The sequence below is a fragment of the Taudactylus pleione genome, unplaced genomic scaffold (assembly GCF_031769625.1).
Source record: "Taudactylus pleione unplaced genomic scaffold, aTauple2 ptg000710l, whole genome shotgun sequence".
Lineage (NCBI taxonomy): Eukaryota > Metazoa > Chordata > Amphibia > Anura > Myobatrachidae > Taudactylus > Taudactylus pleione.
Window position 1 is genome coordinate 720,085 of NW_028285112.1, and position 24,270 is coordinate 744,354.

The following is a 24,270-nucleotide window of genomic DNA, read 5'->3' on the forward strand; positions in this document are numbered from 1 at the left end:
TAGATGAAGTGTAATTAGGTGAGTGCATAGCATGTATGATTTTGTTTTTAAAATGGTGTGGTCACATACCTGGGGAACTGCAGATAGTTGAGTGCCATAGATTAAAGTATATTGTTTATATACTTATGTTTTGTTATATATATTGTTTTCCTTGTTACTGAGGCCACTGAGGCTATTGTATGCACCAGTTTCGAGTGGTTAGAGGGTTCTATAGGTCATACAGTTTAAGTCATTTGTCTATTAATTAGTATCTGAATGTGATTTGATATATGCCATTGACTTGATCAGTATATGCATGAAACTACCATCAAACTAATTTTTTGTTCTTACCTACTAATGTCATTTTCAAAGGAGTAATCCCCTTTCATCACCATTTGGCAAACATCTACATTTGACAACATGCATTACTACTAACAGGTACTGAAATAAGATACCAACTTCTTAGAGCTCATTAATTAATTCTGTGAGCACACAGTTTAATTAGCCTTCTATGCGCAGGCGCCTTCCATGGTTGTTGCAATCTAAGGGTTTATTTACTAAAATGAATGTTTTTAGAAATCAGATTCTACTAAACATTTAACTAGCACCTTCTAAAAGTTAATAGCTAGAATCTGATTTGTTACTATTGGCAACATCTCCACTTCTAAAAACTCTCACCTTAAATATACCCCATAATGTGCCATTTGTAGTTTATTTATTGTTATGTTTACTACTAAGTAAAATGATTTTCTCCTGCATCAGTGCTCTCTCTTTTCTCAGTTGTTTCCTTTTTCTGTGGGGGTCAGCTCCCAACCTTTGAGTTGGGCTGAAGTTGTTTGACATATACCTGAATGCCATTAGGACCACCCCAAGAGACCCTTTGGACATTTGTTTATTGGACTTGGATACTTATTAGAGCCTAGTAGATGTATTTATTGAAAAGTATATTTCAAACCGTGAAATGGACTTTAAACATTTTTTTTTAACCCATATGAACTTTACTTTCTCTAAAGTGCGTATATTGTGAAAGGTATGCACTTCATCTGGTTAAAACAATAGGAGATTTCATAATAACTATTTTAAATAGTATTTAAAAAATCCAGACATGCAGAATGTATTTACCAGGAAACTATTATTATAGCTTTCATGGTGGAATGCTTATTTGATTCAAGTATTAACTATTTAATTTCCTGACAAATTTACTTAGAGAGCACATACTGTAGTTATCAAACTCTCCCCACAGAGTACGTTATAGAGATAGCTGAATAAGGGGCTAACTAACATAAAACATAAGAACATATGCCTTATTCATATGAAAGTTCAGCTGTCCCCACCTACTAGTATGTGTTTTCCTACAAAGCAAGGAAAGAATGCAGAGAAAGATCAATTTATGTTGGTGCAGTAAAAACAGCATCTAGATCAAAATGAATGCAAATAATATCTCACTGGCCAGTAACATGAGGAAGCAGTCATTAAAAATTGATCAGCTTCTAAAGTGTAGAAAACAAAACACACTTATCTTTCTGGGATGCAAAGTGTAGAAGAACATCAGTAAGGAATGACAGTTACTGAACAGATTATTTTAAGGTGGATAGTAATCAATCAAATCTAGATTGAATAAATACTTATTCACATGGTGTTTCTACCTGAGCTATTGATGCATTGCAGTGAGGATGAACTGACTCCATACATATTGCTTGTATAGCTCATGTCACTTTGCAGTCATTGAACTCTGTGGCCAGAGCTCTTGAATGTTCACATAGTAACTCTTGAACAGGCGCCAAATTAAATATCATTAATTGATATGTTGAATGCGATGTCAGTACAAACTAACTCTTTCCTAAGCACATATTGGCCCATAAACAGTAATGCTGCATCTAGGACGTTTCATACAGGATTTATTAAACAACATGATGTTCACAAGTCTTAAGTGTTTTTTCTATTATATCCATCTAGATCATTCTTAACTCAATACTCTTTATTTTCTTCATTTGCATCTCCTGTTTTTCATATACGCCTTCAAAACCACTTTTCTCTTTTATTGTACAATCCAACTTTCATTTTAACATTATTTCCTTCTTTGCAACAATATTACATACTTGTCTTCTCCTCTCCTTAATTTCACCAAAAAAATAATACCTGGGAAAAATGAACTGGCAAGGAATTTATTTTGCTTGACGTATTTACAAATTGCTTGTTATTATATCTAATTGAAACTCAACTATTTATTTTGTAGAAAAAAAAGATTCCTATAAAATGATCTGTAATTTATTTCTACTCTTTATTATGTGATTCACTTCTGCTTTGTTATTTTGTTCCTCGGTTTGTATAATAGGTTTTTGCCTCCTAATGAAGTGTGTGACACTTATTCCCACAATGCCTGTAAGTGACATTTAATAAACCAGCGTTACATTGACATTTTATAATTACTCTAATATACTGCTCTCAAGACCTAGTGTGGTGAATCATTCTCTAAAAAAAACATAATTTGTATTGCTCATCCAAGGTGCATAAGCTAAGATTCTTCACTTGCCAAAGATTTGCTAATTTTACTCAATTTCTTAGCCCTTCTCTCTATGGAAATTAATTTCATGCACCTCTGGAAATACCTGCATATACTGTGTGTGCTTCTTTTGTGAAAATATAAATATTCTAAGCAATGGACATATATTTTATGAAAACATGAGCGTCTGCAGTGAACCATTTTTTTAAATTTTATGTGATGAGTTATCTTGGTGGGGCCATTTAGCATTTAGTTATGCACACACATGTAACAATTAGATTTGGAAGGGTGATAATAGTTAAATTAACTGGAAGTGGTAGAGAGGGCACTTTTACAAGGTGTTTCCAGTTAAGCTAAAGGCAGTGGCATTTATTTACAGGATGAACTCTATGGTACATGTCTTTGGAGATAGTGGAAGCCAGGAGTTGGTCTATGATTTTGATGGGTTCCCTGTTGCACATTTGATACATACTTTATACAAAAGATAACAATTGTAAGCAAATTTCAACTAGTACAGTTAAAACATCCACAGTTAAAAGTCAAACAAACCAAATTGACACATGTAATAAGAACTGAGCAGGTGTTTAACAGAATAGAAAAGCAGTTTAATTAATGGCATGGGTAACCATAAAGTGGTAAGAGGATAAAATGTCACACTTTTTTCCTATCAGGTCTACATTCCCAGAAAAGTAGACAGTCTAACAGTTGACAAAACCAGAATGTGTCAAAAGAGATCTTTTATAGCCCCTGACAAACTTCGAAAAAGGATTGTCAGGTACTAGTAAGAGATTGCCACTTTCTACAACAGTCTCCTTTCCTACAAACTCTGCATCCCAATGTTCTTACTAGAATTCGAGCCTGGAGGAATTTAGAGGTATCTAGAGATAGTCTAGGCATTATGGACCAATAAAATAAAATGTGCAGTATAAGCCATTATCGTTTTGGAGAGCTTCTCTGTCTCTCACCATTTCTGGCTGTACATATAACTGCTAGGGATGCATTCTGAATTTAAATTGTACATACTCAAGCATCAAATTAAAATTTTTTGACATTTTCCGTCTTTCTCTTCCAATTTAATCTAATTTTGTGCTACATTTTCAGTTATGTATACTATACATATATACTGTACAATTAATTGGCACACTGCATACTTTTGCTGGCCACTGGTTGAGTTTCAATTTCCATTAATTCTATTTATGTTTAAATACTTTGAACTTTCTGTATCCAGTTACTGTTTTTTTTTTAATCGGCCCCTGAAAGAAACAGTCAAATACGTCAGGGAGCAGAGCAATTTCCCAAAATGAAATCTTCACATTATTACTTATTGACAATGACAACAGTATTCATTTTGATGACTGATACATTATAGTCACTAAAATAAATCTCTGTCACTTTTAAGTTCCATTTGTGATTCAAAATGTCCACATCAGACAGCCACACTGGGAATTCCAAAGATATGTTGACAGCTATTTGTGCAAATTTGATTCGCTGTCAAATGCATATTATTTTTACTTTTATAATAATAGATTTGCCTTAATATAAAGCTAATTTAGCATGTCTAAGTACACTGGTTAAAGTGAACCAGTCATATACACACAATGTAGTCATTTTGTGGATTTCATTAGTGGTCATGAGAATGTAGTTGGAAGCAGGACAGTCAGACCTCATGAATACAGACAGTGCCTCAGTGATGTCACTGGTTCCTACCAGTGACATCACTGATAGACTGTGCTGTGCCTAATTGATAGGCTGCATTGTGGTTCAGCCCACTACATGGATGTCTCCATTATATTTAGATGATTCACTTTAACATGAATCCCAACAATGTGAATTATCATATTTTATTGAAAAACACGTATTTGCTGAATAACCATAAACATATAACTGAAAAACATAAAAATAATTAAAATGTATTAAAGTTAGAAATTGTGTTCATGCTTCATTCCCGGATGTATATGGCACAAATGACTTCAATAAAGAAATACAATTCTGGGACATTAATTGATCCACAGAGTTATTAGTGTGTTTACAAATATCAATTATCCATTTAATTGTTGACATCCCTTTTCGATAATTTAGAGAAGCACAGAGGAAAAGGATAGATCAAATGACAAGAACAAAATGAAGCAAAACAAAGAAAACATGGATTTTAAATGGAATCTAATATATTAAACTTCTTCTGACATTTGAAAAAAAGTATTCTTGAGAGCCAATTTTAAATAGACTCAGTGAACATAGCAGGAAGCTCAAAGGCAACTAAGTGGGTACAAGAGGACCTGGGAACTGACAGACTCATTTCAGTCATTGTGGTAGGTGGCCTCTGTGCTCTAATAGTGGGTGGACATCTGTAGTAGTGGGTCTTTGCTAGTACAAAGTTTTGAAAGGAAGGTTTTGCATCTTAGGAGCATTTTATAATGAGGGAAATTGCTGTGTTGGGAACTTTTACATGTTCATATATTTGTAAGTGTGCTTTGATATTTGCATGGAAGGGCTCTGACAGGATGATGTTTATATTTGGGGGGAAGGGGGGATGAGGCACTAATAATAAAGAAATCTAATCAGAATGAGGAGGGTACTGTGATACACAGATGGGACTCTGTACCTGATTCAGAGCCGTTTGCTAGGCTGCATTCGCTCATAGCCTGCCAATGCTTGCAATCTGCGCATGCGTACAAGACACAGGGGTCTATTTACTAAGCAGTGTTAGGATACAGAGTGAAAAGTAAAAAGAAAGTGATAAGGTACCAGCTAATCAGCTCCCAACTGTCATTTTTCAAACACAGCCTGTGAGATGACAGTTGGGAGCTGATTGGCTGGCACCTTACCACTTTCTCATCACTTTTCACTCTGTCTCCTAACACTGCTTAGTAAATAGACCCCACAGTGCGCATGCGCGAACTAGTCTATGCGATCGGGTATGGTCAGCCACAAGTGCTGCGTATGGGTCAGATGTTACTCGATGTTACCGATTGTTTAATACACTTCCTGGAGATTATGTATGTTAGTAAGGGAAAGTGGGCGTCTTGTGTTAGGTTGGTGGGCATCTAAATACATACTGCGATCGCATGGCAAGACATAGTGGGCATGCTAATGTCTTGCTAGTGATCGCAGGATTTGCATACTCAGGCTGCTGATGGTTGTGTGCGAATGTATCCTAGCAAGCGGGTCTGAATCAGATCCTCTGGGCAAAATTTACTAAGCCGCGAGTTCTATTCTATTCTAAACCCCGTTGGTTTGGTGACGATTTTGCAGTGGTTTCTAAATGACAGCCCTGTTCTATTCTATTCTAAAATGTGTTTTGATTACAGTTTTGCGGCGGTTTTGGTCTTAGTAAATCTGCAGATAGCAAAACCGCCGCCAAAACCGCAGGCTAAACACATTCTAGAATAGAATAGAACAGGGCTGTCATTTAGAAACCGCTGTAAAACCGCCACCAAACCCCAGGGTTTAGAACAGAATAGAACCCGCAGTCAAACTGCCACCACACCGCCGAGGTTTAGAACCCGCCACTTAGTAAATTTTGCCCTCTGTGTCTTATAATCATGGGAGGAATCACTGACAAAATGATACCTGGAATTGGGGTCCAAAAATTACAATGTGATGCCTTTAATGAAGGGAGTCAAATAAAAAGAATAATCTAGGCTTAAAGACAATGAGGAACCTTTTTGTGGTGTTTTTTACAGTAAAAAGATACATTGTACATTGTCTGACTTTATTATAAAAAGGAAGCAAAAATTGGAGGGGGATATGTTTTGAGCCTTAGTTCTCTAAATTATTTTGTTCCTTTTAAAAACAGAAACTATGGACCTTACTCAGAGATGCCCTTGGCTGCATCTTTTGGTGGTCACCCGTCTTCAACTTTATGCAACTTTATGCAAATGGCACTACAAATCCATTGCCTGGTGTACATACGTGAATATGAATGTGCAAGGACTGAGATGCTCACTTTCAGTGCCTGTAGATGCTCTAATACTGCCTGATGCATCTTTAGATGCGACCATCATTCGAACCTTCGAAGTTTGAACCAGGCCTATGGCAGGTTCAGAATTTCCATCAGAGTATGTCCTCCAATGTGAGAGTCTGTTTATGCAAACACTTTAGTGACATGCCCTTGACACTCCCATAACACGCTTATAGTATTGACCATCACCATGTGTCTCTTTAGCCACCTATTAGTCACTGGCCAGAAGTTCCTCTCTGAGCACTATTCCACCAATATCTGCGAGTGAAGAGATCAGCTGCAGTAGGGGGAATGATGACCAGTCCTCTCTGAAATATGTTCCACCATGCTCTGTCTAAAGTAATACCACTGGGTATTGGCAATAAGACAAAGGGGAGGGGTTAATGTTACTGGGGAATCTATTGGGACTGAGGGTGGTATTAATGGACATGGGATGAAGAGATAAGGTTACTGTAAGGGGGCCCAACACCAAAATTTGTCAGGGACCAATAATTCTTATGTCATTATGCCAGTATTAACCATACCACTGAGGTGCCAAGCTGCAGCCCTCTCAAAAAATAACATTCTATAATGGTTGTCAAAATGAACTGTAAACAAAAATAACTGCAGCTAAATATATAATTTTGATGAGTGGGTCCGGTTCTCCGGGAACCGGACCCACACAAATTTTGTGGATCCAGGGGAATCCGAGACATAGCTCGGACCTCCCTGCCTGCCCCGGATACCTAATCGGGTCAAAACCTCATGAATCATCTTTCATATCGCAAGGTTTTACCTCGAGCGGGCTTAACGCTTATTGGCTGAGAGAGCCGTCTGTCACGGCTCTCAGCTAATCAGCGTTAAGCCCAATGAATATGGGCATAGGAAGTTAGGAAGATTTTCCTCCTTGCCTGACACCGCTGGCACCCCCCGCTGCCGACACTGATGGCACCCCCTGCTGCTGACCCCCACTGGCAGCGTCCCCCACTGTCAACACCACCTGCTGCCGACACTGCTGGCACCCTCCATTGAGGATACCGCTGGCACTCTGCAGTGAGGACACTGCCAGCACCCCTGCACTGCTGCCCCACATAATGAGGACACCGTCAGCGACCCCACACTGCCGACACTGCCGGCAACCCTGCACTGCCAACACTGTCAGCACACATGCACAGAGGACACCGCTGGCATCCCCGCTTTGCCAACACCCTGCACTGAGGACACTGCCAGCACCCCTGCACTGCTGCCCCACATACTGAGGACACCATCAGCGACCCCACACTGCGAACACTCCCACAGTGAGGACACCACCGACACCCCAGCACTGCCAGCACACGTGCACTGATGACACTGCAGGCACCCATGCTTTGCCGACACCCTGCACTGAGGACACTGCCAGCACCCTCACACTCCCCACGTACTGAGGACACCGTCAGCAATCCCACACTGCTGACACTCCCAACCTGAGGACACCACCAGCACCCCTGCACTGCCAACACCGCTGGCACCCCCGCTTTGCGGACACCACCAGCACCCTGCACTAAGGACACTGCCAGCACCCCTGCACTACTGCTCCACTTATTGAGGACATGTCAGTGACCCCATACTGCTGCTACTCCCACACTGAGGACATCCCCGTACAGCCAACACTGTCAGCACTCCTGCACTGAGGACACCGCTGGTATCCCCGCTCTGCTGACACTGCCAGCACTATGCACTAAGGACACTGCCAGGACCCCCACTCTGCCATCACCGCCACACTGCCAACACCGCTGGCACTTCTGCATTGAGAACACCACTGGCACTCTCGCATTGAGGACACCGCCAGCACCCCACACTGCCGACACTGCTGTCACAGTAAGTGCACTATTGATGTATCCAACCCACACTTTAAAACACACTGTGTCCATGTTGGAAGCTGAACTTCCACATGTTCATGCCACCCACTGCTGTCGCTTAGCTTGATCAACCAGCTAGCTGGATGCAACCTTTTGGCCCTAAACTAGATGAAAAAATCTATAATTTAAGGTGGTCAAAATTGATTGGATAAGACTGGAAATAAATGTTAATGAGGTTAATAATACTGTAGGAACAAAACAAGCCAAATTATGTGAGTTTTGCTGTTTGTATGATTTTTTTTAGAATAAGTACAAATCCAAAACCAAAAACAAAACACGCAAGGGGCAGTTTTGCAAAACCAAATCCAGATCCAAGACACAAGGAGATACAGATCCAAAACCAAAACACGGGGTCACGTTGATATAACTTTGAATATACATGAATGTTTTTTCTGTTGTACATAGAGCAATATTATTTTGACCTCAATTAATGCATAGATCAGGTATAATATGACTTTTTATTAGAGATGTGCGGTTCGGTTTTACTCGTATTTCGAAAACAGCATCATACTGGCTGTCTGGCTGTCACGTGTTTTGGATAGCCAATAAGAGAAATCCGAACAAATCCAAACTTGCGATAATTAGTCGATAAGAACTGAATAAAACCGAATTTGCACATCTCTACTTTTTATACAGTTGTGGTACATCAATTATTGAGCCTGTGCCCTGTTCTGTATCAAAACTACTTATCTAATCAGATTCAAGACTTTATCAAGAGTTATGCAAGATTCCAATAATAACTGTCTGCTACAATGGATGAAATATTTGTTTAAATTATATTTGCAAACATTTGACATATCCAACTACAGTATTATATATTTTGTAAGTATTCAGTGCACAATGGTTTATTTATCATTTAATCTACAGACAATATACATTGCTCATTTTTAAACCTGGATTCTGCTACACAGTATAACATTTATTTAATAAAACAATCCCAAGTAAAATTAGACAAAATATGCCAAATCACAATGGGAGATAAATGCTTCTCTTTTTTTTTTTAACAACACTGCTGATCATTTCTAAAGGACCTTTATATTTTAACACAATGTGGACTTCTGATGCTTTAAAAGTAATACACCCTAAGGGATAAATGTAATAGCCTGTGAGTTGCATAGAGCCATGAAATTTGGGAAATGTAGGGGTATATTTACTAAAGTGCGAGATTTTAGAAGTGGATATGTTGCCCATAGCAACCAATCAGATTCTACTTAACATTTATCTAACACTTTCCAGAAGATAACAGCTAGAATCTGATTGGTTTCCATGGGTAACATCTCCACTTCTAAAAACCCGCACTTTAGTAAATATACCACTACATTTTAAGCAGCAATAATTTAGAAAGGCAAAATCAACCTGATTTTGTCTATTGAATGAATGCCTTTTAAATTGATGCACATACTATATACTTAGGGGTCTATTTATTAAAACTCCTGCAACTCACGGTTCCAGTTCTAGATTCAATAAAAAAATAAACATTTTTTTTTAAAAAGTAAAAATAGAAAATAACTAAAAGGAAATTGATACATTAAAAATTATTCATGTCGTTATACCTAAGATTTGATGTAGAACTGATTAGAATAGTACAAAGCTCCCGGGACAGTCCCTCTAATATACAGACCCCGTTGACTCTGAGGGTCCTCTGCCCCTACCTGGTCCCTTGTGGGTCTGCTCTCCTTCCGTCCGAGCTCCGTGGGCGGAATTGTGGCTCCGGAGACCCCGCGGCCTACCTCACCTCTGGAAGCCGCAGGCTAAATTTGGGACTCTGCCGCCGCTTCCGGGCCTGTGCTGCCGCGGCTGACGCTCATCATCGCCGCGACTTCTCATCGCTCTGCAGGCCTGCTCAGCCTTGCCAGGACCCCAGGTGAGACTCCACATAGCCTCCTGGACCCCGGTGGAGACGTCTGCGCTTGTTGCCGCGAATCGCAGGAGGCGGCCATCTTGAGGCCTCCCTTCTCCCATAGAGGTCTCTGGATAAGGCAAGGAGTGGAGGGGGAGTGCATCCGAGGGTTGACCAGGCTGTCCTACTGTCCTGCCTGTGTCTCTGACCAGCCTGCTTTGCCCTATACTGGCCCCTGATGTTACTGGCCTGCCTCTTACAGGGATAAGGCAAATAAGACACTCATTATTATCTTTCTGCCTGTGTCTCTGACCAGCCTGCTTTGCCCTATACTGGCCCCTGATGTTACTGGCCTGCCTCTTACAGGGATAAGGCAAATAAGACACTCATTATTATCTTTCCTTGGAGGAGCTTTCTTCTGTGTAAGATCTGTGTCCTCCCTGCACCCAGTGGACACTAAGCCTTCAAATGCATGTCCTGACAGCCTTAGCCATGATATAAATATAAGGCACTGAGGGGAAAGTGTAATATGACACCCATTTTCTGCTATGCCTAGTTATCCATCCTTTCCTTACTACGTCAATTTGCTCTGATATGTTCCCTCATGGGGAGACGCAGTATTGCTAAACACCCTGCTGCCACTCCAGTTAAACCTCCACCTAACACTGCATTCCATACTCTATTTGGCGTTTCCACAACAGCGACTGGTACTCCTCCAGGTCCTACCTCTCCACATATGGCTTCAGGGAGCTCTGATGGAGGCTCTACCCCGCAGTCTCATTCACCCCATCTTACTCCACCTGTTCCTGCTAATTCGTCCGATATTGGGGAGATTCTGCAACATATACGGTCCTTGCCGTCTCGACAGGATATTCAACAGGATCTACAATTATTGGAACAAAGAATTCAGGAAACAGTCCAGACTCACATCTCCTCCTTCCGTTCGGACCTCACTCACGTAGCAGTGAGAGTGGTTTCCTTGGAAGATCATGTGGATTCTGTCGATACCCAGCTTGGTGACTGCCACGCTTTGCTCTCTCGCCACTCTCGTATATTGTTGGAAATGCAGAGTAGACTGGATGATGTTGACAACAGGGGTAGACGTAACAATTTGCAGATCCGTGGGGTCCCCGAAGATATTACCCAGTCGGGAATTGAAGATGCTCTCACTAAAATATTTAATGAACTTCTGCATGTTGACCCGGATACTAGGATCCAATTTGACCGAGCTCATAGGGCTTTGCGCCCTAAGGGTATGCCCTCTGAAAAACCCAGAGACATTATATGTCGACTACACTACTATACAGTGAAGGAGCAAATTCTACGACAAGCCAGACAAACTAAAGAGATCGACTTCAATGGATGTTCAGTACAGATTTTCCAGGACCTCTCATGGTCAACGCTTCAACAGAGGTGCCTACTCCGCCCACTCACAGAGGAATTACACAAGCGTGACATTAAATTCTGCTGGGGCTTTCCGCTAAGTATACAAGTGATGCATGAGGGAAAGCTTCATATTCTTCGAGAATCTGCTGAACTGCCCCAATTCTGTTCTTCTCTTGGTCTGCCTGCTGTTTCGGTCCCTAACTGGCTGGATTTATTGGATACCAGCGTTCCCTTGTCATCTCGTAGGGAGACCTGGCAGCAATCTCGAGGTTCCAGACGTAGACCGGGAAGAGATCCTGCAGCTGAGAGCGAGGAAACTACTTGATCAGGAAAGTTATGATTATCCGTAATCTCCCTTTGTGTACTCATTGCCTTTTTGTGGACTTCTCGTTGATATATGCTGTTTTCCTATACATTATAGGATGCTAGTTGCTGTTATATGTGCATCTATTTGAGATCCTGTTATTTGTTTGCATAGGTCCCAATAGGCCTTGAGCAGTTCTTCTGTTTAGCTTGATCTTTTTCATGGATATCTCTAATCTACTAGCTAAATGTCTTTCTATTGATCTTACATATTTTATTGTTCTAGGCGACTATTTGTTTTTCTATTAATTTAGATAGGTCCCATTTGTTTTTGTTTGTTTTTTTTGTTTTTTTTGGACCTATTTGGGGTGTCATGTTCATTACTACCCTCCTATTTCCCCCTACTCCGTTGTGTATACAATGTCCATGGACCCCTTAGGGGCTTTCATGGCCTTTATTAAGGAGTTATATTTTTATGCTATTTTCATTTTCAGTTTTGAATTGAGATTGCTAACATGCCCTTTGTTTTTTATGATTTGTTCTGTGTTTTTTTTGTTTTTTCCTCATTTCCTTTTTTCCTTCCTTCCCTTTTGTGTCTCTTTCTCCCTTGTTATTGTTTTGCTGATAGACACTATCTGTATGCAGGTATTTGATTTATGTACCCAACATTCAAGACGCTCACCCACACACTTTAAATATGGCTAAGTTATCTATTTTATCTAACAATGTAAAGGGTCTTAATATACAGGAGAAACGATCCAGTCTTTTACATACGTTGCAAACGGATAAGGTAGATATAGCTTTTATCCAGGAGACACATTTTAAGAAAGGTGTGGCCCCGTCTTTACGCTCTCGTTATTTTCCAGTGGGGTATTTTAATGATTTCTCCGAAGCCAAGGCTAGAGGGGTGGCCATCTTGTTTTCTAAACATCTAGTGCTTTCTGATATCTCAGTTGTGCGTATTGGAGATGGTAGGGGTTTATTAGTTAAGGTTACCATAGCCAACCAAAAATATTCCCTGGTAAATTTATATGTTCCCAACAGGGGTCAGTCTGGCTTTCTACGTAAGTCATTAGAATTGATAGAGGACCAGTTGGAGGGCATCCGAGTGGTCGGTGGAGATTTTAATTGGGCCTTGGAGCCTTCTCTTGATTCCACTTCTGGTTATCTGCGTACCTCTATTAAAGAGACTAAAAAATTTAGACTGACATTGCATGATTTCCAATTGGTAGATACCTGGAGACTCTTACACCCAGCAGAGAGGGATTACACCTTTTATTCTTCCCCACATAATTCTTATTCCCGCATTGACTATATTTGTGTAGACCATTCCCACTTAGACCTGCTTGCAGATGCCACTATTGGGCAGATTTCCGGTTCTGACAAAGCCCCAATATCTCTAACATTGTACCTTCGCGATCCCCCCCCCCGCGCCAGTGGTACTGGAAGCTCAATGAACAATTCCTTCGTGATTCATACTGTAAGGATCAAATTGGGGAAACCCTGAGAGAGTACATTTCTCATAATCTCACGGATGATGTTTCACCCGTCTCAATCTGGGAAGCTCACAAATGTGTGGTCAGAGGTAAATGTATTCAGTTAGGGTCCTATCTTAAAAAAAAGAAAACTGAAAGCAGGGATGCTTTGTTATCCAAAATCCGGATGCTCGAACTTACCCATAAAAATACTATGGCCTCTGATATATTTGTAGAACTTCAAAAGGCTAGAGATGCTCTTAACAATTTACTATATGAAGGGGCTAGGAGAGGGTTTCGAAGATGTCGCCATAAGTACTATCGTTGGGGGAACAAACCAGGCAAAATGTTGGCTAGGGCTCTTAGAGCTCAGAGATCCCTGACTTATCTCCAATGTATCAAGGATCATACGGGCAAACTTTGTCATACAGACAAAGATATTGCAGCAGTCTTTCAGTCTTTCTACTCTACCCTATATAACCTAGGTCCAGATAATGTGAGTTTAGATCATGCAGCTCGGGTATCGCAGATTCAGAGGTATCTAGAAGAAATAGCTTTCCCTACTCTCCCCGAGGCGGTGACAAAGGCTCTGGACTCCCCTTTTACAGAAGACGAATTATCTGCTGCTATTAAGTCCTCTGCTTCTGGTAAGAGTCCCGGACCTGATGGCTTCACGCTGTCTTATTACAAAGCGTATCAAGACATTCTCTTGCCGCTTTTGTTAAGGGCCTGTAATGCTGTTTCAGCGCATACCCCTTTTTCCGGTCAATCGCTTGCAGCACACATTACGGTTGTCCCTAAGGAGGGCAAGGATCCATCATTACCGGCGAGTTATCGTCCGATATCTCTTCTAAATGTAGACGTTAAGCTTTATGCGAAGCTTATAGCCAATCGGCTTAAGCCTCTTCTTCCGTCTATCATCCACTCGGACCAGGTGGGGTTTGTCCCAGGTAGAGAGGCGAAAGACAATACCACCAAGGTCCTTGACCTGATACACCATGCAGTCTCCTCTGACATTCCCATGATGCTCCTCTCCACTGATGCTGAAAAGGCATTCGACCGAGTGGATTGGGGCTTCATGACAGGGTTGTTGCAGCGCTTAAGTTTGGGTGAAGTCTTCCTTTCAAAAATCCTGGCTCTATATAGGGCCCCTTCGGCCCAGATACGAGTGAATGGGATTTTGTCGACTCCAGTGCATATATCGAATGGTACTCGTGAGGGCTGTCCGCTCTCTCCCTTGGTTTTTGTACTGTGCATGGAAGCCCTGGCGAGGGCAATTAGAGCAAACCCTAATATAACTGGAGTTAAAGTGGGTTCACAAGACTATCGCCTTGCCCTCTTTGCGGATGACATGCTAGCGATATTAACTAATCCGGTTATCTCTCTCCCTAACTTAATGAGAGAATTCCAGCGTTTTGGGGATCTCTCTAATTTTAAGATTAATTATAGTAAATCTGTTGCCTTAAATGTCACCGCTTCGGTTGAGACAGTGTCTGCACTTAGTGCCTACTTCCCCTTTAAATGGCAGGCTTCTTCTCTTAAGTATTTAGGCATCTGTATCCATAGACGTATATGTGACTTGTTTGCCCTTAACCACACACCGTTGCTTAGCTCCATTCATAAAGAATTGGATCGGTGGGGTATGCAGGGGTTTTCGTGGCTGGGCCATCTAAATATTATCAAAATGAATATTCTACCTTGCCTCTTATATCTACTGCAGACTACACTGATTGCCTTACCCTCTAGCTTCTTGTCGGAAGCACATACCCTCATCCGAAAATTTGTCTGGAGGGGTAGAAAGCCCAGATTTAAACATGAAGTGCTGTTTAGGCGGAAATGCAGGGGAGGCCAACAATTGCCAATGATATCCACATACCATCAGGCCATTATACTCGGTAGAGTTCTGGACTGGACTCGGGGCACAGTGGGTAAGCAATGGGTGGAACTGGAGGCGGAATCATCCAATCTTCATTTGAGCACTTTGCCGTGGTGCTCTAAAATTGCTCGTTCCTCACACCCAATAGTCGGCCCTACATTGGAAATATGGAAAAAATTGCGTGCTAAATCTGGGATTTCTTCAGTAATATCTCCTCTTACTCCTATCCTTTATAATCCCCTTTTCCCTCCCGGGACCTCAGGGCGGTTTTCCTCCACATGGTCTGATGCAGGGATTTCTAGGGCAGGCCACCTTGTGTCCAATGGTCAATATATAACTTTTTCAGATTTCTGTAACAATACTTCTCTTACAAACCAAAGTCTCTGGGCCTCCATTCAGATTAGACATTTTGCCTCTTCTCTTGGGGGCCCTTCAGTATTAGCTAGAGATATGACCCCCTTTGAATCTATGTGTTCGCAATGGCAGTCTCCCACACATATAATTTCGGGTATATACAAGATTTTATTACATAACATGTTTGAAGATAACCCTCTTTTTGTAAAGGCTTGGGATAGAGACTTTATTAAAAAAGACATACATATTAATTGGGATAAAGTGTTCCAAGTTACTAGTATGTGTTCCAATAGTTTGGAAATTTTGGAAACGCAGTATAAGGTAATGACAAGATGGTACCGCTGCCCGGTCATTCTCCATAAATGCTATCCCACGGTGTCCCCTCTCTGCTGGAGATGTTTTGGGGAAACAGGTACGATGATGCACATCTGGTGGGATTGTTCACTAATTGTCCCCTTTTGGGTAGGGATAATAGCCTTGGCTTCGGAGATATTGGGTTACTCTGTATCATCTGGTCCGGACTTCTGGCTGCTCTCCCATACATCCGACCCGATTTCTCTTTATAAAAAGTCCCTTCTTCGACATATTAATAATGCTGCTAGGGCGGTACTCCCAGTTTGCTGGCGCTCTCGGATCCCTCCGACAGTGTGGGATTGTTGTCAACGCCTTGACTTTTACATGACCATGGATGATGTCCTTTACTCAGCTCCTGAGAAACATTCTGAGTTTATTGCTATGTGGTCCAGCTGGATTGATTTTAAATCCTCAGCCTCATATGCAGCCCTCATTCCACAACCTTAATTTCTAAATATTTCTGGTGCTCTGGTTTAGAGTTCGGTACACCCAGTGTATATTTGCCCTCTCCCTCCCCCTCGTCCCCCTCTTTATCTTTCCCTTTCTATTATTTTTCTTCCCCATCTTTTTTCTTTTCCTTATTTTTCTGATTATTTTATAGTGAAGTACGCTATACTTTAGACTTTACTAAATTATTTTAGTTTTGGTTTCTGGTTTTTGTATGTCTAAGTATGGAGCTGTATTATTGTGCTTTTTCATGTACAATACTGTGTTTTGTATTGATTCTTTTTTGCTGCAAAAGTATGTCTTGTGCTTTGAAATTTAAGAAAATAAAGAATTAATAAAAAAAAAAAAAAAATGTATTCATGTCAATAATAAAGCATTTTTCTTCTTGTGGGCACCCATGGCTAATGCTATCCTGAGATTTGCTTTGTATAGTTTGTATCAGGAGTTCCCCATTGATAGGTAACCCCTGTGATCGCCATCGATAGCTAATATCATGAGGTGACTTTGACAAATAGGCAGAAACACTAAATCCTGCAAAAAGGTCCAGTTCTCAAAGGATTTATTGCTTTCTACCTATAAAAGATCCTTAATGACACAGCTACTGCATGGTTTTAAATGGAACAGACAGATACATCATTAGTATTATTTGTAAATGTTAGCTACACCAATAACTATTTGTTTAGTATTATTACTTAGGTAATATATTTTTTAAATAAAAATAAGTTATACTGGAAGGACAAGATTAGAATACATTCATTATAGTTTTCTGATAAAGGAGATTCCCATGGTGATTTTATATGTGCTTTCTACAATATTTTCATTAATTGCACTTGGTAATGTAAAGAACACTGTAAGGCACAGCTCTCAAAATAAATGTAAGTGGGTCTGTTACTGTATATGCAGACACAATGCACCTGTACATTCATCAACACAGTTTAATCCAGATCCAACGGCCAAGAGAGGAAATAGTCCAGAATCGTGAAGAATATTAGTTGGGAAACCTAAGGTATTGTAATAATATGGTGCAGCTTTTCCAGCAATGCAGAATGAGGTAACATCAAACGAAACAGCTCTATAAGTTTGCAGTACAGTCACACTCAAGCCACATCATATAAACTTTAACTATACCATGTTTTTGCTTGTTTATATATAATAGCATAATAGGAACAGAGGGTGAATTCCTACACTGAAACTAGTCACTTTTGTTTCAATTTATCAGTTGACATTTAGGAATATTTGGAAAAATTCATATAGTAATAATTATACAATACCTATTGTAATGATGCCAGTCCTGTCAACAAGACATGAGTGCCACTAATACTCCTAATTTTAATCAATTTAATGGAAAGAAAAAAAAAGATAGGGGATTCTTTATTCTTCTTTTACATACAACAGGAGCATACAGTGGTGAGTATTTAAAACTTTTATTTATTATAATCACTAAGATAGAGTTGAGTTTGATAATAGATAGCAATGAAATCTAAAATACAGTAGTGATATCAGATTAGAATATGTGAAATAAAATAAGGATAAAATCAATTGTCCAATTGTATATCAATCCTATTATCTCCAACAGATATTTTTGTATTTCTTTTTAAATATGATCTTTATAGATGTACAGTATCTATATCGATATCTATTTTTTGGAAACCTTACCACAAGCTTTACTTTTATATATTCCCATTGGGTACCGTGTTTCCCCGATAATAAGACCTACCCCGAAAATAAGCCCTACCCTTACTTTTGAAAAACGGTCCAAAATAAGCCCTACCCTGAAAATAAGCCACAAAAATAAAAAAGAAGAAAAAAAATAATGGTAAGTAAAGAATTGTAAAGCAGGACTGAGGCCATGATGGGTATAAAAGCAGGACTTAGGGCATGATGCTGTCAATGTTAATTAAAATAAGCCCTACCTCGAAAATAAGCCCTATGGAGTTTTTTTGACCAAAAAAACAAATAAGACAGTGTCTTATTATTGGGGAAACACGGTATCTGTGGTATAGTTTTCACTTGCAACTGTAGTGGTTCACTCTGTTGCTATTAATGTTTACAGTGTAATTTTTCACTTACAGTTTAGTAGAATGTTCCCATAATTATTGCAATATTAGATACATCGTATTTGATGTTAGCTGATAGTCTGGATCTGAATAGATTAATTCTGAAGTATGTTGAGGTATGTAGGTTAATAATATTTTTATTTAGCTACCTTAGTTCTTTAGCAAGAATTATATGAATAAGCAGCTAATCTACTGCACAACTCAGTTTTCATATATATTGCCTTTATTTAGGTTGTTTTGGCATCAGAAGTCACTCATTAAGCTGTATGTATAACACATTGCGACCTTATCCATTAATGTTTGTGTGTAGGCACATTGTGTGCTGTAGGTGTATTCCAGCATGACTTTATTAATTGCCTAGTTTATCTTGATACATACATGAAAACACTACCAAAATACATAAAAATGATAGCTAACCATGATTTGAGCATGTCCATTAGGAAAAGAACTTGAAGAATCTGCATTTATTGGATCCTGGCAGTTTCTTAATCGACATCTGAAAGCATCCTGGACCTACAAAAACAATTTAAATAATAAATATTTATATACATTGTTTACACAGGTATATAATAATAAAGCTATTACATAATGTACATCTAGATAACATATTTCACAAAGTTTACAAATACTGTAACTTATGATTCCTGTATCAACTACAGTACAACATATGTTGAAGTAACCTATGATTAGAGATATGAAGACTCAGAGAACATGTTAATAGATACTCCCTGAGAAAGCGGACCATTGTACAGTGAAGTGAAGGATTGGAAAAGTAACTTTATTTAATATAATGTTATGCTTTACTTTTCCAGTTAGCATTTTTTAAATGTACTGCCTGTCTCCTCTCTCTCTCTTTCTCTCTCTCTCTCTCTCTAGATAGCTAACAAGTCAAATCCTTTTAAAAATTCAACCTGTTATCAAAATTAAGAATCCTGATTTAGAAACACAACTCTTTGTTGGGGTTTGTAGAAACTGTGTTCTAAATGAAGTGAATTAGGGTAGTTACAGTTTACTGTAGGTCCAGCATCAGAGATAATCCATTTTCTTCTAGCTAATAGGGTTCACTAGTCTCACATCCAATCTGTACCATATCTACCATTATTTATTTGAAAATTGAGTACTATATTGTATGGGTTATTTCACAGGATATTTTTACACTGCAGTGTATTGGTTGTAAAAGGAATACATAAAAGACAAAGGGGTGTACAAATTGTGAAAAGAAGTACTAAACCAATAAAACTACCCTTTCAATCCCACAGACACTTGACAATTTTACCATTTTAAAAAATCTAAATAAAAAATGATTTGCACTTCTAAGTCAAAAGAGGTGTATAAGACCCCAAAATATGTCTGCTGCAAGCAGGCTAATTTGCACGTAAAAATGATTGAATCAGAAAGAATTTAGCAAAATACCAGTTAGTTCCACCAATAGATGCAAGTTTGTGATTCTCTTAGGTGTGCAAATTATAAATAAAAAGCATAACATGTCAGCCCTGACTTCCCCCCAGTAAATGCTTCCTTGCCACCAAACCTCAACCAGCACCAACACTAGACAACATGGGATAATTTCCACCTCTGTATAACAGGAAGACCATAAGCATCCCAAAAGACCAAATCCAAAAGACCAAACCAAAGACCAAAAACATCACACAATCACCAAAGGGCTTTTAACAACATCTCATAATTAGACTGAAAAACAGTCTAACCAAAACTCCCAGCAGAGTGCCCAAAATCCATCAGAGGCAGTTACCCAAATTTAATTCAGTTTCTACAAGGATCTCAGGTAAACTACTCCAGCAGACTCCTCAGTGTCCCAGTCGCTCGACCGCTGTGATTCACCAACATGGTGGGGTCCTGGCTACTATACCCTTTCATCTGCAACTTACATGGACCTTCCACTGCCTTGAGAATACCTGCTGCCTGGACTTTGTTAGCCTAAAACAGCTCCCACTTCCTCTAACTTCTCTGGAACTGTCAAACACACTCAGCTTCCAGCAGCACAGCCTTTCCACATTCTGACACACCCTTATCCAGACCCCTTTTAAACCACATTGGAACATGATGAGGGGTGTGTTTGTTTCACAAAGCAAGGCGATGCTGGGAGATGTAGTCATACTTAGTAGTAACTGCTGTAGACAGAGGAAGTCACAAAAGACTATGCTGGTAGATGTAATCACTAGACATTGACTGCTGGGGAGACAGAAAATCCCAGCACAATCTTTTCCCAGAAGTCAGACCACCGAGCTCCATTTTAGAATAATCAGATTAGTTAAAAAAAGCACCCTCCACAACAGTACAAAAACCCTTACTGTATTACTCTATATAAAAAGTATATTAAATCTATATTTTGTTATGAATGACAGCAGTTATGTAGCAATTTTTGTAGATTTTGTGTATATATATTTAATATATAGCATATAAAACAAGCATAGTTAAATATAAAAACCTTCAAAACAGAAAAATATAAACATTTTACTTTAAAGGTTACTACACCTACAGTATATTATAGTCCATATAAACTGTCTACATAACCTAAATGCAGTTGTAGGTTTTTGACATGTAAAGCCTGTAATTAAGATAATTCACATCAGATATTCTTTCCACCTTTAACCCCATTGCTGTGGATGGATGACGATTTAGACGTGTTATACATATTTGCTGGCTTAGCATGGCGCTAACAGCCTCACAGCCAGCACTTTAGTGGGAAAATGCTGGTTCTCATGCCTAAATACCCAGGTTAAGTCACGAGAACCAGCATTCTCTGATTTGAGTTATTATAGTCGGACTAAACTGTGAGTTGAATTGACTAGCTCTGGGACCAACTTCCCAGCGCTATTCACCTTGCTCTAAATTGAATTGCCCCCAAAGTGTTCAACTTGTTGTCCACAGTAAAGAAATATTGAAAAAATTGCCTATTTGTGGCCATTGCAACTTAGATGCATTTTAGGCAAAACAAGATGCCCAAAGCTAGCAGAGTAGCACAGGACCTGACAGCTCACTCACGCCAGGCAAGTCACACTGCATGGCATATTGAGGCTAGGAGGTAAATTTACTAAAGTGAGTGTTTTTTATAAGTGGAGATGTTGCCCATAGCAACCTATCAAGATCTAGCTATTATCTTCTAGAAGGTGCAAGTTAAATGTTAAGTAGAATCTGATTGGTTGCTATGGGCAACATCTCAACTTCCAAAAATGCTCACTTTAGTAAATATACCCCTAGATGTATGAGGACACATCTGTATTTGATGCAATATCACACATGTACAAAAGGATATCATTAAAGGTCAAATTTAAAGTAGTAATAAAGGGAATAATCCTTCCTCTTCCCCAACCTGGCACTTGTAAAGGTGTTGGCACCCTTGTTTGGAAGAGGGGAGTCCCCTCTTTCAAACATGATGCCCCTATGTAAGCTACTGTCTGGTGATTAGTGTAATCAATGAACAATAATCCCTTCACTGAAAATTATGGACTCCAGGTAAGAGAGATCTCATTTTGGTTTCTATTATTGCAAGTTGACCCTTATTTGAAAGAGTAGAGTTCCCTCTATCAAATAATGCATCCAACTAGTAGCTATTGCCTGAAATCAATTTAACATAATATCTTGACTGGAGAAAACATACTGCAAGTTCTCCATAGATGTTGGGAGGATCCTACATATGCATCATCACCTCCATTATGGCAATTGTATTTATGGGGGACACATTTGAAAGAGGGGAGTCACATCTTCCAAGTTATATGGTTATCTAGTAGCTATTGTCTTTTGATCAATAGCACTATGGAAAAACTTAAGTTTTCTGTAGATGGGAGAGGGTACTAAATGTGTCCTCTCTCCCCCATACTGTCTTGAAAACAGTGTTCAAAGGTTGTTAGCATACACCTATAAACAATGAAAGTGATAGTGATTATCCACAAATAAAGACTGGCTATTCCTGTAGGATTTCAATGCAGTGTTCTTGGATGTATACTCCTGGGATAACCAGGGACCATTATAACATTTATGGGATCATATTGTTGAAAACTAGCATTACATGTATCATAAAACACTGTGAAGATTATAATCATTGAAGTACAACTAATGACATCAAAATTATAATGTCCCTACAAAGTTGATGACTACAGTCTACTAACAGGTCAAATGGCAATATTAAAGGCTGCAGGAATTCCTGGCAGGAACTGTTCTCTCCCTGTATATGACAACAATGTCCAATATTATGCATGTCTGGACTATAGGATGGCAAAATGAAAGCTATTACACAAAATGTCTAATGGACTGGCAGGACCGAGGTAAAATTTCTTTGACATTTTTTATATTTTTACTAAAATATATATTTTCCTCATAAAAACTACACAGTTCATCACCCAAAGAACATAGTGTACTGTGAAGCAGGATAATGGCCATGTCATGCTTTGGGGCTGATTCTCTTCAGCTAGGACAGGGGCTCTAGTCAGAACATGGGATGTAACAAGTAGCTAAAGCTGTCATTCTAATATGTCATGAAACCTGATGTCCTCTGTCAGAAAGCAGAAGATGAAGAGGAAGGACACCTTTCCTACTGTATATCCAAGTCAACCAAGGAATAGCTTTGTAAAAGGAAGATCAACGTCTCAGAATTGCCCAGTTAGAGCCCAGACATCAATCCTTCTGAGACATGTGGAATGACTTAAATAGGCTGTGCCCTTACAGTTTAATGAACCTTGAACATTTTTTTGCAGGGAAGAGTATGATAGAATTATAATGAATGTAAAATGTGGTTCCACAAAATTTTAGTTTACTTTTAAAACTAGGATGCATTAACATTAAAGGTGGAAAAAAGTCTGACATGATTCATCTTTATTTGATATTCTACAATTTTAATAAGGTTATGTAAACCTTTCAAGTCCACTGCATATACAGTATCAATTCAGTAAAAAAAAGTCATACTGTATCATTAAAAAGTAATATATATATAAATATATAGATATATCAAGTCGATTGTGCCGGCACTCTTGACTATTTAAATAAAGGTCACAAGAACCTCTAAATGTATTAGAAGTTCTTGTGACCATTATTTAAGTATTCAAGAGTGCTGCCGCAATTGACTCGATATTTCCATTCACTTTGAAAGGCACCTGGAAAGTTGAACTATGTATCATATTGTAGGTCCAGCACTCTCATACAACTGTCCACAATGGCTGGGGTGCTTTATCCTCAGTGTCCTCCCTCAGGGGGAGTGCTACATATAGTGTCTAGTTCAATGCAAGAACTAGAGAGTACGCACCAGGGCTTCTTTAAGAAAGGAGAATCTTTTATTCAATCATCAAGTCAAGTCCACTAATATATCAATCTTTCAGTCTGTTCAGAGACATCAAGCCAAGAACCTGTACATAATCACCACAGTGACTAGAACCCATAATATATACCCAAGTCATTTACCTGTGTGTATTCCACAAGTAACGCCACAGAAAGTGGCATCACCAAAGCCATGCCTACTGGTGCTAACTTTGAGCCACTGCTCAATAACCAATAATACACTGTGTATCCCACACTCAATAATAGACCCTCGTAAAGGTTTCCAATTACCTTGCTACATAAGTAACTGTATCAGTGGTCAGCCACAAACTGCCGCTTACCTGGCGGGCCATGACCAGAAGTTTACGTGCAACACTTTCTGTTTGTGTTCCACCATGGTAAGCAAACATAGGAAGTGCTGCATCAAACACTGTAATGCTGTGGATCTACAGTGTGCTTACTGAGCCACCAATATACTGTAATACAATAAATGAGGCACCAAAACTACCCCATTAGTAATGCACCAAAGATAGTAAAGGTAATGAAGTAGTGCCTTAGACATATACACACAAATACAACAACTGGCCAAG

The 24,270-nt window shown here is 39.4% G+C and overlaps 1 protein-coding gene across 3 annotated transcripts in view; it reads right to left on the bottom strand.

Moving 5' to 3' along the window:
- The window catches only part of ADGRB3 (adhesion G protein-coupled receptor B3), a 926,819-nt gene that overhangs the window by 52,656 nt on the left and 849,893 nt on the right, over positions 1 to 24,270 (bottom strand). For all 3 annotated transcript variants that reach the window (XM_088456639.1, XM_088456638.1, XM_088456640.1), the window contains one exon: positions 18,830 to 18,925. In XM_088456639.1, the coding sequence (XP_088312765.1) occupies positions 18,830 to 18,925 (96 nt within the window). The remainder of the gene's footprint in view (positions 1 to 18,829; positions 18,926 to 24,270) is intronic.